This window comes from Rhinichthys klamathensis, unplaced genomic scaffold, assembly GCF_029890125.1.
Source record: "Rhinichthys klamathensis goyatoka isolate OS25496 unplaced genomic scaffold, OSU_Roscu_1.1 h1tg000216l_1, whole genome shotgun sequence".
Classification (NCBI taxonomy): domain Eukaryota; kingdom Metazoa; phylum Chordata; class Actinopteri; order Cypriniformes; family Leuciscidae; genus Rhinichthys; species Rhinichthys klamathensis.
The window spans coordinates 1106240-1123351 of record NW_026606741.1 but is presented as its reverse complement, the minus strand read 5'-3'; the positions used below and the strand labels follow the sequence as shown (position 1 = coordinate 1123351).

Here is a 17112-nt window from a genome sequence, read left to right as displayed (position 1 = left end):
GCCTACACCAAAAAACATAGCCGTTTAGATTTGCCATGATTGTCACATGTTTGGGTGTTTACTGCCTCTCCACAGCTGTGCAGGTTAACCTGAAGCCCAAGATGGTCAGTGTGGGCACACAGACATCATTCTGCCCACAAACCTCCACTCCCCTCGCTAGTCCTGAACAGACAGATGAAGATGATGATAATGCCTCTGTCATCAGTGACTTATCATGGGTGCCCGAAGAGCCGATGCATGAGGAGCATGAGGAGGACTTGTTTGATGAGCCACCTTACACGTGTGACCCCCACCACAAGTGAGATCATTTAAAACCAACATAGACTATTTTGAATGCTCATTTTTGTGTACTGTAGCTTTGGTAGTTTGAATAACCCCCCCAATAATTTTGTTGTTGTTGTAGTGGCATTGACAAATTCATTGTTTGCCAAGAGGAGCTGATGTGCCTTTTTGACATCTGTCCGGTCTGTTGTGAGAGGTCAGATAGGAGCATCGTGCAGCAGGAAGGAACTTTTCTAAAGATCAAGCAGGTACGGTTTTGTTTACGCAGCAGGCCATCTGATTAGAAAATCAGAATATCTAATTACAATCTGATAGTGTTACATGTATGTCCTGTGTTTCCCCCTGTTTAGTATTTTTGGTTCAGTCCAGTGTCCCAGTTTTCCCGCTCCTCGTTTGTGTTCAGTTCCTTCACCTGTGTTTAGTTAATTTGTCCCAGCTGTGCCTTGTTTCCCTAATCTGTTCTCTGTGTATGTAAACCCTGTGTTCTCCCTCACTCCTTGTCGGTTCTCGTTTGTGTATGGTACGTTTTTGGATAGTGTCTTTTGTTATTAAATCCTGTTTCCTGTATTCCTCGTCTCCTCGTGCTTCTTGGTAACACGCACCCGTAACAGAAGAACCGACCGAAAATATGGATTTGGCAGCAGTAAAGATCCTGCTGCTTTCCCAAGAGGATCTTTCCCTCGAGGCCCACACACAGAGGTATTTGGACTTGGTACCCTTTGTCCATTATGATGACACCAGCCTCTGTGTGTTCTTCCGGGCAGGTCTCAACGCCGAGACCACAGCAAGCAAGGAGATGGGCCTCGGGGGAACCTTGAGGCCTTTGTTGAGTGGGTATTGGCGAGCTGTGGCTCTCCCTTCACCATCGGTCCAGGGGAAGAGGAGGAGCTTATTGACGGACACAGAGCTTCCGCCACTGATCCCAGCCAGCCCAGCCAAGCCCTCACCGCTGGTTCCGTCCAGCCCAGCCAAGCCCTCACCGCTGGTTCCGTCCAGCCCAGCCGACCCTACATCGCTGGTTCCGTCCAGCCCAGCCAAGCCCTCACCGCTGGTTCCGTCCAGCCCAGCCAAGCCTGCACCGCAGCTTCACGTCGCCTGCCCGCCTGCGCCCCACTGCAGCCCTGCCGAGCCTGAGCTTCCCTGCACGCCTGCCGAGCCTGAGCTTCCCTGCACGCCTGCCGAGCCTGAGCTTCCCTGCACGCCTGCCGAGCCTGAGCTTCCCTGCACGCCTGCCGAGCCTGAGCTTCCCTGCACGCCTGCCGAGCCTGAGCTTCCCTGCACGCCTGCCGAGCCTGAGCTTCCCTGCACGCCTGCCGAGCCTGAGCTTCCCTGCACGCCTGCCGAGCCTGAGCTTCTGTGCACGCCTGCCGAGCCTGAGCTTCTGTGCACGCCTGCCGAGCCTGGGCTTACCTGCACGCCTGCCGAGCCGGAGCTTCGCGTCACGCCGGCCGAGCCAGAGCCTTCTCCGCTGGTCCCGTCCAGTCCTTCAGAGCCTTCTCCGCTGGTCCCGTCCTGCCCTTCTGAGCCTTCACTGCTGGTTCCATCCAGCATAGCCGGGCCTTCACCGCTAGCCCAGCCAGAGACTTTCCACGTCCCGTCTGCCCACCCTGAGACTGTCCACGTCCCAGAGCCTGTCCCAGAGCCTGTGATTCCCCCCAAGAAAGTTTTGGGGGGGGGATATAGGCCACCTGAAGGTGCGTCTCCGCCATGGCCGCCCGAAGGGGATTCTCCGCCATGGCCGCCCGAAGGTGCGTCTCCGCCATGGCCACCTGAAGTGGCCTCTCCACCATGGCCACCTGAAGTGGCCTCTCCACCCTGGCCACCCGAGGGAAAGTCTCCACCCTGGCCGCCCGAGGGAAAGTCTCCGCCCTGGCCGCCCGAGGGAAAGTCTCCACCCTGGCCGCCCGAGGGAAAGTCTCCGCCCTGGCCTCCTGCACGTCCTGCTCCGCCCTGGCCTCCTGCACGTCCTGCTCCGTCTGGCCTCCTGCACGTCCTGCTCCGCCCTGGAGGCTTCCTGCTCCGGGTAGGCCACTCCCTCGTCAGCCTCCAGGGCGCCCACCCCCCCACCCTTATTGATGTTACTCGGCGCGAGGACGCGCCTTGCAGGAGGGGGGGCTAATGTTACATGTATGTCCTGTGTTTCCCCCTGTTTAGTATTTTTGGTTCAGTCCAGTGTCCCAGTTTTCCCGCTCCTCGTTTGTGTTCAGTTCCTTCACCTGTGTTTAGTTAATTTGTCCCAGCTGTGCCTTGTTTCCCTAATCTGTTCTCTGTGTATGTAAACCCTGTGTTCTCCCTCACTCCTTGTCGGTTCTCGTTTGTGTATGGTACGTTTTTGGATAGTGTCTTTTGTTATTAAATCCTGTTTCCTGTATTCCTTGTCTCCTCGTGCTTCTTGGTAACAAGCACCCGTAACAGATAGCTCTGACTGTTTTGCCAGTTAATTTACAATGTATGTACCAGGCTGGCTTTAGTCTATTGGTTTGTGATGGCATCATATTTGAGTGTTATACTGTATTGGTTATGTGTATTTCATTGAAAACATGAAATCTTTGACCAGTGATGTACAGTACTTAATCTAGATTAAATCCTGAAATACTGTTGATTACTTTTTTTTTTTTTTGACATATCCAGGTCTGTGCATCATGTGGCTACCACCGATTCTGGCAAAACCAGCCAATGCTCCACAGGAACATGCCAACCTGCAACCTCCTGTTAAGCGGGGCCATTCATTTCACTGGATGTTTGGCCACCCAGACATTAAGAATGTTGACTCTGTTTGGCCTTCAGTGCATCAGTGCGAGCAGTAACTTTCGCCATCAGCGCCGCTACACCATCCCAGTAATCGTTCAGGCCTGGCAAAACGATCAAGCGAAGAATTTTAGTGACCTACGGGCAATGGATGGTGGACTAGTTCTTGCTGGTGACTGCAGGTAAACCAGTGTGAGAGCTCATAGACCAGTTGCACATTTTGATTTTGTTATTTGTTATCCTGTAGGGTGGCTTTATTTGGCATTTGCAGATGACATGGTGGATGGTCTTTACAGACTTTGGTTTTTAAAAACTTGAAACCTAATTCGAATTTGTAATTAATTCCAGGTCAGATTCTCCTGGGCACTGCGCAAAGTATGGATCCTACTCTCTGATCGAGGACAGAGTGAACAAGGTGGTGGATGTTCAGCTTGTTCAGGTAAACCTGATGTTATTAGACAAATAAATGAACTCTGCAATTTAGTAAACTGATTGTATATTAATATACCATCTTTCCACTAGTACAACGATGCTTGGAGCTTTGTGTATTGCCTAACTAGAGTACAGTGTATCGTAATGCTTGGACCAGCAACGCGTCGGTTCATTCACGCCTCCTTCAACAACAGCAGCATTCTACACTTACACTGTTATGTCATGTTGCAGAGCTCAGAGGTCCCCAACAGCTCATGGTGTGAGCTTGAAGGGCTCAAGCGCAGTGTTGGCCTGCTGAGGGGAAAGGACCTGCATTTGGCAACGCTGATCACGGACCGCCATCGCCAGGTATTTACAATAAAATTGCAGTATAGAATGTAAATATCTGAATTGCACTGAAGCTGGATGTTTGTGGTTTGCTGATGCACTGAGGGCCACACAGGTCAATCATCCACAAAAGCTTGTTTATTTCTCCTTAGGTTGCCAAATGGGTGAGAGAGGAGCTGTGCCCTGAAGGGACACAGCATTATTTTGATGTGTGGCACATTGCCAAAGTATGTATCCATTGTTGGAACCTTGAAGCAGTTTTTGTTAGTGCATATCAATTAATACCATTTGTTCTAAAACAGGTCTGGGGAAGGCCTTGGATGCAGCTTCAAAAGAGTGTGACCAACTACAGCTGTGGAGGCCTGCTATAGTGAATCACCTCTATTGGACTGCTGCCTCAACCCCAGACGGCAACCCAGCAGTCATAGAGGCTAAATGGAAAAGTTTAGTCAACCACATCCAGGACATCCATGACCATGACACCCCTGCCTTCTCCAGTTGTGCCCATGGCCCTCTAGACGGGGATCAGCGCAACAAAGAGTGGCTGGACCCAGGTACAGCACACACAGCATGTGGTATTATGTACGCTCTAAAGTTTTGTTGTATTTGCTGTCTGAGTGCTTTGACGTGACCTATGATGATTACATTTTTTTTTTCATTCCCTGGCAATCTCATATGGCAATCTGTTTACTGTTTATGTTTGCTATAATTCATATGCAGGACCATATCATGTGTTTCCATTAAAAAATTGTTTTTTTTTGTCTGAATCTATCTTCTTGTTTATTTATATGTTTTCCATCTGTGTGTGTGTCTGTCTGCCTCCCTGCCTACCTGTCTTGGTCTTTGCAGGCTCATTGGCAGCAGTAAAGTTGGAGAACATAATCGCGAGGACTGCCTTACTGAAAGATGTTCGACAGCTGTCTCCACAGCACCAGACCTTCTCCCTTGAGGCTTACCACTCCCTCATCTTGCACTTCGCGCCCAAGGACACAGGGTTTTCATACCTTGGGATGTATAGCAGGTCAGTGCTATCCAATGGAATAATACAGCCAATTATTATGCCTTTTATAGTAATAATAGTACCTATTATCATGCCTAGTATTTTGTCATACATAAACCAAGTTTCAAAAAATTTCTCAAATGTGTTATTTTGTAGGCTTCTCTTAGCGGCGCTGCATTATAATCACAATGCCAACCGGGAGACAGCACGGAGAAGTGATGGGACGGAGAAGTACTGCGTGCGGTATCCGCGCTTCAGAAAAGGTGCCCATGTGGTGCGTCCCATCAAAGAGGCAGCCTCATACGGTAAGCAGTGTCATGCAGTTCTATCATATTTTGAGATGGCTCACGAGACATCTGTGATCACTGGCAATGATCTTTATTAAGTATTATTATTATTATGTCTGCAGGTTATGCAACATCATTGATGAAGGCCCTTCAGGAAAGCTACACCCATTCACCTGCAGCTCTTCGAGAGGTTAGCGCTAATTTGTCCTCCGATGCACCCGCCCCCATCGCCAAATCCTTTGAACAGGTTCCTAAGGAGGAGGCCGTCAGCCTCTTCCTAGCCCGGCAGTCACGCTACAAGAGAACCTAAATTCACATTATTATTATTTTTTTTTTTTTCACAGACAATTCCAATGATTTAGTTGTAAGTATTTATTTTATTTTAATTTATTTTAGTAAGTATTTATTTAGTTATCTTCTTTCCTTCTGTCCCTGTCATCTCATTTGGTTGTGGTTTCCTGTATTCTGCATGTTTTGTTTTTTCTTTGTGTGCTGTTGCTTTGGTTTTACTTTACACTAAATCATTACATTTTTTACATCTTTATAAGTGGCAATAATTGTCGCTGTACCCCATTCACGGGGTCCTGCATGCTGCATGTCTGCTCCTCTGTCTGTTATTTGCATGAAATTTGTTGTATGTAATTCAAAATAATTTACCAATCATTTTACCTGTGCCTTGTCAACGTCTGTGTGCGGTGTTGTCTGGGCTCACTGTGTGTCAGCTTGATGTGCTTTTGCATGTATCACTGCATATGCATTCATGAAAGAGTGTGTGTGACTGTGTGTGTGTGACTGTGTGTGTGTGACTGTGTGTGTGTGACTGTGTGTGTGACTGTGCGTGCGTGTGTGTAAGTGAGTGTGAGTGAGTACGAGAACCATCAGTTGACCCTCAGGTAAGACCACACTTTTGCAGGCATCTGAGAAATATAGCCAAGATTCGACCATTTGTGTCTTTGTTCAGTAATCTTTGTCCTTGTTCAATAAATGTTTAGTAACCCTTACAAGCAATGCCAATAAACTGTTATTACTTATTAACCCTCTGGGGTCGGCAATCACGCCGGTGTGATCTGCTCGCTTTTTTTCTTATCAGTGCAAAAGAGACTAAAAAAAAACTCGGTTGATTTTGATCTTACATTTAAGTGTTATACATCATTAGATCCTGTTAAGTTTCTATTTTTTTTGTGGATACTCACAATAAAAACAAAGTGTTGTGCTTTTCACCAAATAAAGAAAAACAAACATGATGCGAGTTCTGCGTTCTCTCTGTCAGTGAAGTCCATTCTGAAACGCGTCTTAAGATTAACTGTAACTCCGCGATTACTTGTCACACAGGCACGAGAGATTTTTCTTTATGAAGCTTGAATTCTCTTTTAAATGAAGTAATTTATATAAAAAACAAATATTCTCAGTTTATGCAATCTGTATGAAAAGAGAGTGCTGTCAGTATTTTTTCCCCAGCTCATTACACTTCATTACGCGTTAATCTGACACGCCCACGGAGGACGCGCGCTATTCAAACGCAAATGTCGAGGCAAGCCATGACAATGCCCACATCAGCCGTTCCACGCGGCGGTAAAATGTGTGGTGTATTTGCTGCCTTTTACCGCTAAGAGGCGCTACAATCATAGACTCTGAAAAGTGTTAGTTTATTCCGGTTTATTCTATCGAATGCGTAATCTGCTGCCGCACCGCGGCTGATTCAGAGCGAAAGCTGGTAGCAGAAGAATTCAACAAGTGAAACGTAGTTAAAATAATTCATAATCACAATACTGAAATTAGGCTACTGAAATGTAATTGAATAAATAATGAAAACATTTCAACATAAAACATTGCAATAAAAACATTTAGGCTACATCAATGAGGCTTTACAACTTTTACAGCGTACCGACGGTAGCTCAGTGATCAACGCAACAACACAAGCTTCGAGGAGCTTCTCTCGACTCGAGATCGAATCTCAATGTAGCATACATGTTGTTAATCGATGTTGGCCTACAGCGTTTATATTTTACCACCTTGATGCTTAAATATGTAACTGTTTATAACTGTTTACTTATTTAAAGTCAAGAGTTTTGTTTAATTATCATTACAACATAAATTTGCTACATTCCTGTAGAACCGCAGCCGCTGCACAAACGACAAAAACTGATGAAGGAAGATTGTCAGCCGATTGCATCAGAAAATGAAAATGAAGAAGCTTGTCTTTAGTCTGCTAAATTATTGTGTAATGTAAAAGAACACTAAAATTACTTAAGTTTGAAACCAAGTTCGAACATTTCAAGGTTTAAATAAAGTGTCGGGACAGTTTTTTTAAATTTAAAACAGGGTTGCATCGGGTTTAGAGTTTATTTCTTTTGCGATGCAAAATAAGAAACATAGGCTAATCTTATTCTTGCGACATTTTAAATTTGTATTGCCAAAGAAATTACAGCTAAATTAAACCGAAATTTGTCCAAAGAAACATAATTAAATTAAAAACATGCGTTTTTCTTTGCCTCTCTCGCGCTGGATCTCTTTTTAACAAGTTTATTTAGTCTCCCTCGATGCGCGCGCCGGGTCTCTCTCGAAATTAAACATTTCAGGGTAAAACACATCATAGAGCTGATAATACTGTATGTCGGTGCGTGTCAGCCATACAAATCACGAAAAACTTATTTAGCCTTTAATTGTTGCTTCAAAGACACAGCATGCATTGTTAAATTCACCTTACAATAACTTCAATTGAAATTTTGTGTGAAAAAAAAACTTTAAATAGGCTACAATAAATAAACTACAATATTTATAATTTAATAAAATATGGGGCCTACATTTGGACACAGATTTATCCTTACAATAATTTTGCCTGCTCATCAGGCTGGCTATCCGACACTCTCCATATGAAAGAGGAACATTAACACCTTTGTCCAACTGTCCCTCCAACCCCCACAGGCTATCGGAGAGTGACTTAACACAAAGAGAAGTCGCAATTCACACTTAAATCGCTATTCTAGACAGTGTTGATAATGAAGGAATTAAATGGAATTACATGTAGCCTAGTGATATTTCTGTCATAAAAGTTTATTAAATATTTCATTATTTCAATAATTGATGAAAAAAAACTGGTTTGGGGCAGCTTTTTCCAAGCAAAACTAAATATAATCTGAAAATACGCTTGTTAATTTGTTGTCATGAACAAAATGTTCAACTCAATATTAAAGTCTATAGGGATCTTTGGATCCTTACAACCAGGCATGCAATTTGTGAATTAAGTTTTTATTTTATTTTATTTTGTATTATTCAAATAAATATCGAAACATGGTGCTTCGTGGTAATGCTGCTAAATTAAATAACATTTATAGAATAATTATGAACTTAAATGAAACAATATCGCAACATTTCGACAAATACATTATTTGATCTGTTTTTACATTTTAATTCAGGGCGATTTAGCCTACATTTTCACCCTTGTCTTGTCATTTTCTCATTGGGAAGCGCTTACATTACATGTTTGAGTAGATCCTCTGTACCTCTCGTTTTCATATGGATTAGCCTACATAATCAGATAACATTTATTAGCCTAAATATTTAGACATTTAAAGGCTTTAGACATAGCCGATTTCTTATCGTGACTGAACTGAAGTGGCTTTCGGTTCATTTTTGTGACGCGCAGTTCCCGGAGACAGAGACGACAGATATACTGTTTTTGTCGTTAGCCTAATATGAATACAAGTTTACAGTTTTGAATGATGTAATCTACTCTACTCTTATCTGTATGACCAAAAAATTATGGAGTCGCCTATTAAGTTATTTTAGCTGTAATAATAAGAGAAATAAATTAATCTAAATGAACGCGCCGCCGCGTTTGTCGAACACTAACTCACCATGCCAGAATAAAACCCGACTTTAGAAAAATGCATAGGGCCACTCGGCGTGGTGTGCCAAAACACTTAATTAGCTATAAACTTCAATATTTCATTCAAAATAATCTCAACACGCTTTGTGAAATTTGAAAAGCAGTGCATGCATTAAGGCCACTGGAACTAATGAACAACTGAAACGCTGGTTTTGATTTTATTGTTTGTCGTTTAAACGTGCCTGTTGCATATCTCTATTTTATATATTTGATATTGGTGAAGTAGCCTATAGCATTGATTAGCTGTGGAGGGAGGGGTATGGGGATTAAAATAATTCAGCAGAAGCAGGGATGTTTAGACCAGAAGGAAATCCCAGTCCCCCCTGGCAAATCACACTTAACTTAAAACCATGTTTTTAAAAACTCTAGGTTGTAGGGAACAGACCTCTCTGCCATGCGCGCACACGGTTTGGAGCACAATATCTGTCTCGCATGCACGCTCGCTCTAGACAAATTACGGGATATTTTAACTAATTTGCGGTATAATAACTAGTCGATCACGAGTGGCTCAACAGGTAGATCTATAGATAAACTATATCTTTCAGGAATTTGACCGACCGGGTTGACACTTCAGCGTGAGAAATCGGGGGTGTGGCGTGAGAGCCTGGAATAAAAAATATATATATCGCCTATAAATAGGCTATATATAATTTATTTTTTTACAGAACTGCTTTTGAAATTACGATTGGTAGCCTATTATTATACAGATGCAAAGTCGTTCTGTTGGATACTATTTTGTTCCTTAGTGTAAAATGGAAATGCATGATAATTGTATTTTATAAATATAAGCAAAAAAAAACCTGTATGGTGTAACAGAGTTTTAGAGCTAGACAAATCTCTCTGCAATAATAAATATAAAATTTACAGCAGACCATGTTTCTGCGGGATTTGAACCCGTGTCATCTTGATGATGAACCGTAAGTTCTACCACTTGGCTATGAATTTTCTCACTGAGAAAAACCCAAACGTTTGTTTCTCACATGAGCGAGAAAACGTTTTGTCTTTAGCCTGTGAGAGTGTAGGCCTACTTTAGCCTTTTACAGTTTTAAAAGATTATATCTTATCTGTATGACCAACAATTTGTTGTAGGCTTATTTGGAAATTACCATAACTTGTAGTATTTCATCCTTAGGCTACTGTTAATAGACATTAGCCCACTTACGTTTTGCTAAATGTCCCTTTGCGCCACCTGGCGGTCATTTCGCGTACGACTTTGAAATGCGACTGGTTTATTTTTACCGCGGTGGATGGCTAAAAATGGTATGTGGATGGCTAAAAGGTGTGACTAAAAATGTGCTTTTGGCTTTCATTTATATTTTGATTGTTTGTATATATATATATATATATATATGTGTGTGTGTGTATATAAATATTTATTTATTTATTTATATATATATATTGTCCTTGCATTCTTTCTTGTGTGACACCCTGAATGAAAGGCTCATTAGTATGCAGTCTGCTCAGGTGAGAACTGCCTAATTATTCATGAGGGGGTTGGGCCGTTCCGCCCATCCGCATATTGCCTTTGCAAACAAAAAAATGTTTTTCACAATTTAAAACAATCTATTGTTTTATGTGAATGATTAGGCAGAATGATTTTCAGATCAATTTGAAGCAAAAACTCTAGGCGACAACATCCACTAGTCAAAAGTCTTGTGGACAGATATTTAGTATGTTATTTGTGGCCTTATATTAGAAACTTTTTTTTTGTTGTTTTTTCAATAACCACGCATAAACAATATTCTCTCAAAAATACAAACATGTACATACATGTTGCTCACATATTATGGTAGCCCTGTGTGTGCTATATAGAGTGTAATTTCACCAGTGCCATTAATATGTTTATAAGCAACTGAAAAAAGCACAAATGTCAGAGCATGCCAAAACATCTCAAGGACCCCGAAAACACCTCAGACCCCAGAGGGTTAAAATTCATGTGTTCTGTGTACTTTATAACATTTTAAGGGCAATTGGGTGACCACAACAGAATATTTATTTATTAATATTTATTTACAGAATTATTTTTATTCATTCTCATTCAAACGAGGCCATTGAAAGCCCTGATAGGTCTGGTCACCACTTTGGAAGTTTTGCCTTATGGTTGAAACCACACAAGAGGGTAGAGGCTTCCTTATACTCCTCCCTAAAACTCCATAAGCCCAGCGTATAGCCTGCCTGTACGCAGTGTACCGGTATTGCCTAGGGATAAGTAGGAAAGATTCGTAAGTTTTAAACTCTGTAAGTAGATTGGAAACATCATTTGAAGCCTGTCTCTTATGCATGTTTGTGCATGCAACACATCTCTTGTCACCTATAGCTGTTGTTCAAAGGACTCCCTGTAAAAAGATTGGTAAAGTAAACATAAACCATGAACATACTCGTGCGTGCTGGCTTGAAGGGGACCATTATCCTGCCTGAAGTGTGAATATGCTATTTGTAGCACAAACGGATTCAGGCAGCATGCCTCAAATCCAGGATGCTGCGTTAGGCACGTTACATCTGCTGGCCGCGGGGTGAGATCCTCGACCAGCGACCAAAACGCGTTCACCTCCCTACAACACAAGCTCTCCACCACAGTTTCCATGGGACGACACCGCCCACACAGACACCTGCCAAACACAGCGACACAGACGCTTACTACTCACTCCCTCTCCCAGTAAGCCTGACTGTGTCAATGACAATCAATCGCGAGGAAAACGAGTTGGCACTATCAACAATAATCACACTGAAGACATGACCAGCCTACTCGGCGTCGGCTACGGTGAAACAACATTTTCACCGGAGAAAGAGTTAAACATTTAGAAATAAACACTCACAGGTGGGACTGTCAAGCTTGCATTATATGCCTCTATTTATAGATCTTCTGACTAAGTTTAGGGTAACGTTACTTTTCTGAGCCAACGACATAATCACTGTCACTGGATAAAAAGAAAACTTTGACTTTCACTCGATGCTATTCACTGACAGTAAAAAAAATAAATGTTATTGTATGCACTGCTGTTCATTGACTACCTACTAGCTCCAGCGGTTATTGCTGCGTTTCTAAATGGTAGCAACTCACCAGGACACTACACCAACTCTCCATTCATTCTCCTCTGACCATGCATTTATTTGTCTTTGACGGCCATCGGCTCTCGGTATTTCCTCATTCGCCCTCTCACGTCTAAACGGTTCGAAATTGTATGGCTGTGGGCCATCATAAATGTTAACTGTGGGTCTTGCCACCTCTTCCTCATCCCAGTTAGACGCCATAGTAGTCAGTGCCAGTCTGCTAGAATTAGTTCAAGTAGCGGAGAACGGCTGAGGCTACATTCCACCGCGTCTACCTCATGTGACGTCATCGCCGAGTCGCGTAAAAAAATAACCGTTACTAACCAAAAACTTAAAAAACTGGACTTTAACACCATTTTGGAGACATTTCTAACTTTATATACATATCTTAACTGCTTTATGTACCCATTAATCGACAGTGGTGTTTAACCTGCACCATGGCCTTTAACAGGTTAATGTGAATCGGTAACAGTTTACAATAACAGGGCATGAATAATGTACTAATACCTGCATTAATAGTTACTTCAACATGAATTTATGATTAGTGAAGATATGAACTAATCATGAACCAATAAAGGCTTTAGTTTAGCCTTAAACATGTACATGTGAGTACATGTTTGATAGATAATGTTAATGCACAAGGCAGGCCCAGCTCAAAGGAGGAAGCTGGTAGTCAATGAGGTGCGAAAGCAGGAGGAGAGGATGAGGTCTATAAAGGCAATTTCCCAGGCCAAGCAGGGAGAGTGGATGAGATGGGAGAGTGTGGAACAACGCAAGATAGGCTGGCAAGACCTTTGGTCAATGGAAGAGAGTAGGATCAGTTTCCTTATTAGGTCAACATATGATGTTCTCCCATCACCGCAGAACCTAAACCTCTGGGTAGGAGAGGATCCCTCTTGTCCCTTGTGTTCATCACCTGCCACATTAAGGCACATTTTGACAGGATGTAAGGTGGCTCTTAGCCAAGGTCGGTTTACTTGGCGCCATGACCAAGTACTGCGATGTTTGGCTTTAGCATTGGAAGGCAAGCGTAGTATGACCAATAAGTTGCTATCTGTTCTAGCAAAACATTACATGCAGAAGACAATATTCCTCCGCCCAGGCGAGCAACCACCAAGAAAAGGTGTTAACACCAATTCTCACCCAGGACAACTGGAAGCTGCTAGGGACTGGAAGATGCTGGCTGATCTTGATCAACGGCTTATTTTTCCACCTGAGATTGCCACCACTAACCTACGACCAGATATTGTTTTGTGGTCTGGATCAGCACGCATTGTTCAACTGATAGAGTTAACAGTGCCATGGGAGGATGCGGTAGATGAGGCATATGAGAGGAAGAAACTGCGGTATGCTCATCTGGCCGCTGAAGCAGAACAGCGAGGATGGAGAGTCCAGGTTTATCCAGTGGAAGTGGGTTGTCGAGGTTTTGTGGCACACTCTACAACCCGGTTCCTCAGAGACGTCGGATTCAGCGGCCAAGAGTTGCGTCACACAGTAAAGAACTTATCTGAAGCAGCAGAAAGGAGCAGCAACTGGCTGTGGATGAGACGGAAAGATTCTAGCTGGCTGTGTACAGGCCGCCACGCTACGGTTTTCGTAGAATTCTTGAAAACTTGAAGAGTCTGTTGATTTATTTGTATACGTTCCTGTGGATATTGCGTAAATGACGGGTGGTTGGGCAGAAATTGTGTTTCGCGGTAGGTGGTATGCCTTACGGAACCGTTGCCACTGAAACTGCTTTAACGCACCTGTGGGGCTCAACAGCCTTAGTCAAAAGGGTTGGCGCGTATGGTTGGGTTGCGGAGAGATTGTGGTTAGGTCTCAGCAGCAGAAGGGATGTAGAGGTCAGTAAGCTGGGCTGAGTTGAGTGGAGGACGGAGGGGGGTGACTCTGGGACGCCAGAGTCACTGTCGAGCCCTCTTGAGGTGTCGTGGGCTAGTCGACGAAACACTGAGGACGGAAGGTGCCCACTTGAAGACCCTAGAGATGTCCCCTACTCGGCTCAATCCAGACGGTTGTCGTGCTAGTCCACTAGGGAGACCACACTGTAGTTGCAGCCGTTGTGTGTGCTGACGCGTCAAGTACTGATCAGACTTGAGCTACAGATACAGCTTTATATATAAGGCCTCTCGAAAGGGAACATCTCGATTACTAACGTAACCTGGTTCCCTGAGATTAAGGGGAACAAGTAACCCGCCGTGCTACTGTGCTTTGATCAGGGGATCGCTTCAGTTGATTAAGCCTGAATGCCATGGCCGAATGCATGCCTATTTAGTCATAGGCCACGCCCATTCTGACGGAAGCGACCCGATTGGTTCGCGCTTCAGAGCTGCCTCGCCATAGTCTTATGCAGTTGCCGCAGCACAGCCAATGGCCGCGCTAGTCGGTCATCTATGTGTCTGCTGTGCAGCTGCACTGCGGTTTAAAAAATTTGCTTCAATATTCTCGAGAAAAGGAGTTTTCCCATAGCGTAAGCTAAGCCTTACGCAATCCTCGTTCCCTCATCTCAGGGAACCGAGGTTACGTAAGTAACCGAGACGTTTTGTCAGATACACAGGTAACAATTTACAATAACAGGGCATGAATAATCATGTACTAATTCCTGAATAAATGGTTACTTCAATATGAACTGATGATTAGGGTTAATATATTACTATTGGACAATAGAATGTAGCCAACTTAAAGTTATAACAACAATAAAAAATAAAGTTTATATAAACATTATTTAAGAAATAATATTTTTTTGGTTTTAATTTAAAATCTGTTGTGCAGATCTGCAGACAAACAAAAGTTACATTTTATCTGATTGCATTTTCAATAATATATTTGTATTAAATAATAGAATCCAGAAAAATTATATCAGACAACCCAGAATTTCTGAGGAAATGAAATGCATAAGACTATTATCTTTAATAATAATTAATAAATTAAGAATAAAAGTTAGGTTTTATGAATTGTGCGGCTTTATTTTTTCTGTCTTATTTTTTTTTTCAAAAGGTAGACTAATACCTCCATAAGTTTTTATTTTTCATTAAGAAAGTTTATTTTAATAAACCATATATTCAACCAAAAAACCCTACCTGTTCGGCCTCGCCGTCCACATTTATAAGGTTATTAAGCCGGCCGCTGCACATATGTCCTCAATAGGTTTTCCACTTGACCAAGCCTGAAACGAGGCCATACCTCTCGTGGAATGGGCCCTGACGCCTAGGGGCAATTAAGGCCCTTAGACTCATAAGCCAGCGCGATAGCATCTACTATCCAGCACGATAATCTCTGCTTTGAAACAGCGAGCCCCTTGGTGCGGCCGCCAATGCATATAAAGAGTTGTTCTGAATGTCTAAATGAGGCAGAACGTTCCAGATAAACTCTGAGAGCCCTGACCGGGCAAAGTAGATTCGCGTCTCTTTCGTCCTCTGGCAAGGGAAGAGCTGCCAGCGAAATCACCTGTGCTCTGAACGGAGTAGAGAGCATTTTATGAACATAACCATGCCTTGGCTTAGGGACGACTTTGGAGTTGCTAGGCCGAAACTCAAGGCAGGAAGCGCTTACTGATAGCACTTGTAAATCCCCCACACGCTTAACTGAAGCCAGCGACAGTAAAAAATAATTTTTGAGCGAAAGCGGCTTCAGGTCCATAGATCGAAGTGGCTCGAATGGGGGACCCATCATGGCTTCCAGGACCTTGGAATGCCCCTTTAAGAAAGACCACGACGAGGTCATTCTTCCCTAGTGATTTCCCGGCCACCAGAGCGTGAGAAGCCGTTACGGCCGCCACTAACACTTTGAGCGTGGAGGGGGTATGACCCAAAAGCTTCAGGTTCGGGTCCAGACTCGTCCAATGTGCGGAGGAGTAAAAAACCTGGAGAACAGCCATAGTGTGGAGCGCCGAAGCAGCTCGGCCACTGGAGGCGTATGCTCGGCCGGCAGGCTGAAGTGGTGCGGCAAGGCTTGAACCAGAAATGGAGCCCGCCCTCTCATCGCATTCAGATGCAGCAATGGAAAGGCTGTCATCTTTCTCATCTGATCCACCGAAAGAGACGAGACCAGCCGCTTGAAGAGAGGGACGTTGGTCCGCCTGTGTGAATAGGACCGGCGAGCGAAACACGCGGGGAATGGGCCGGTGTGTGCTTGCTTGTATCTGTCCGCTTTGGCATCCTTTGGTGCACGGTGCTTCTTTTTGCGTGGCTCAAGCAAAGGAAGAGCAGGAAGCGAGTAGTCATCTGTGAAAACAGCCAATCGAGCCCACAGGGTGGGGAGATCCATCCCGTTGCACTCAGGGCAGCCGTCCTTGGTGAGTGCAGCTTCCCCAAACAGGTCACGACCCAAACAGGAAGCACAAAGGATGTGACGGTATCCGCCGAAGAGAGGGCCTCTACAAAAGGCACAGTTAGAACGAGGCATTTGAAATACAACTCTGCTCTTTTAGAAAAAGGTGAGGCGCGGTTTTGCTTAAAAGGAGATAGCACGCCGGATGTCACAGCAGAACAGCGGGCTGAAGGCGGTGTGAAGTTGAAGCTGGCATTCTCAGATCTGCGAGGCAGGGCTTGTTCCGCTGAAGGCTTTTACAGTTAAATGTTTTTTTCTCCAGAGTGAATGTGCAGATGATAACTGAGACCTGATTCACCAGTGAAACTCTTTCCACACTGAGTGCATGTATATGGTTTCTCCCCAGTGTGAATTATCATGTGTATGTCAAGGTTTCCTTTCCGTGTGAAACTCTTTCCACACTGAGTGCAGGTGTGCGTCTTTTTGACTTTTGTTCTCTGAATTGTAAAGTTACGATGTTCCTCCTCCACTTCATTCAGTTCTTGTCTTTGCTCTTTCACTCTCACCTGGTCTAAAATACACAGAAATACAGTTTGAATCAGTTCAAGTGAACCCTTATTTAATGCAATGGCCGAATGTGTGCCAATATAGTCATAGGCCACGCCCATTCTGACCGGCTTGCCATAGGCTTATGCAGTTGCCGCAGCACAGATAATGACCACGCTAGTTGCTTAACTATGTGTCTGCTGTGCAGCTGCACTGCGTTTTAAAAAATTTGCTTCAATATTCTAAAAAAAAAAAGTAGTTTTACCATAGCGTATGCTAAG

At 43.8% G+C, this 17112-nt stretch overlaps 1 protein-coding gene across 1 annotated transcript; it reads left to right on the top strand.

Annotated features, from left to right (window-relative positions):
• The first annotated feature begins 3996 nt into the window (after positions 1 to 3996).
• On the top strand, positions 3997 to 5400 carry LOC130097299 (uncharacterized). Its single transcript, XM_056264097.1, has 5 exons — positions 3997 to 4003; positions 4092 to 4343; positions 4639 to 4810; positions 4946 to 5094; positions 5199 to 5400. Exons 1-5 carry the CDS (start codon positions 3997 to 3999, stop codon positions 5384 to 5386), a joined length of 768 nt encoding a protein of 255 aa, XP_056120072.1. The 3' UTR covers positions 5387 to 5400.
• The last annotated feature ends 11712 nt before the right edge of the window (positions 5401 to 17112 follow it).

Excerpts from the sequence above, each read along its gene's own strand:
- LOC130097299 (XM_056264097.1), top strand. Across the intron at positions 4,344-4,638 it reads CAAAGAGTGGCTGGACCCAG|GCTCATTGGCAGCAGTAAAG; the intron begins GTACAGCACACA and ends TGGTCTTTGCAG. Across the intron at positions 4,811-4,945 it reads TACCTTGGGATGTATAGCAG|GCTTCTCTTAGCGGCGCTGC; the intron begins GTCAGTGCTATC and ends GTTATTTTGTAG.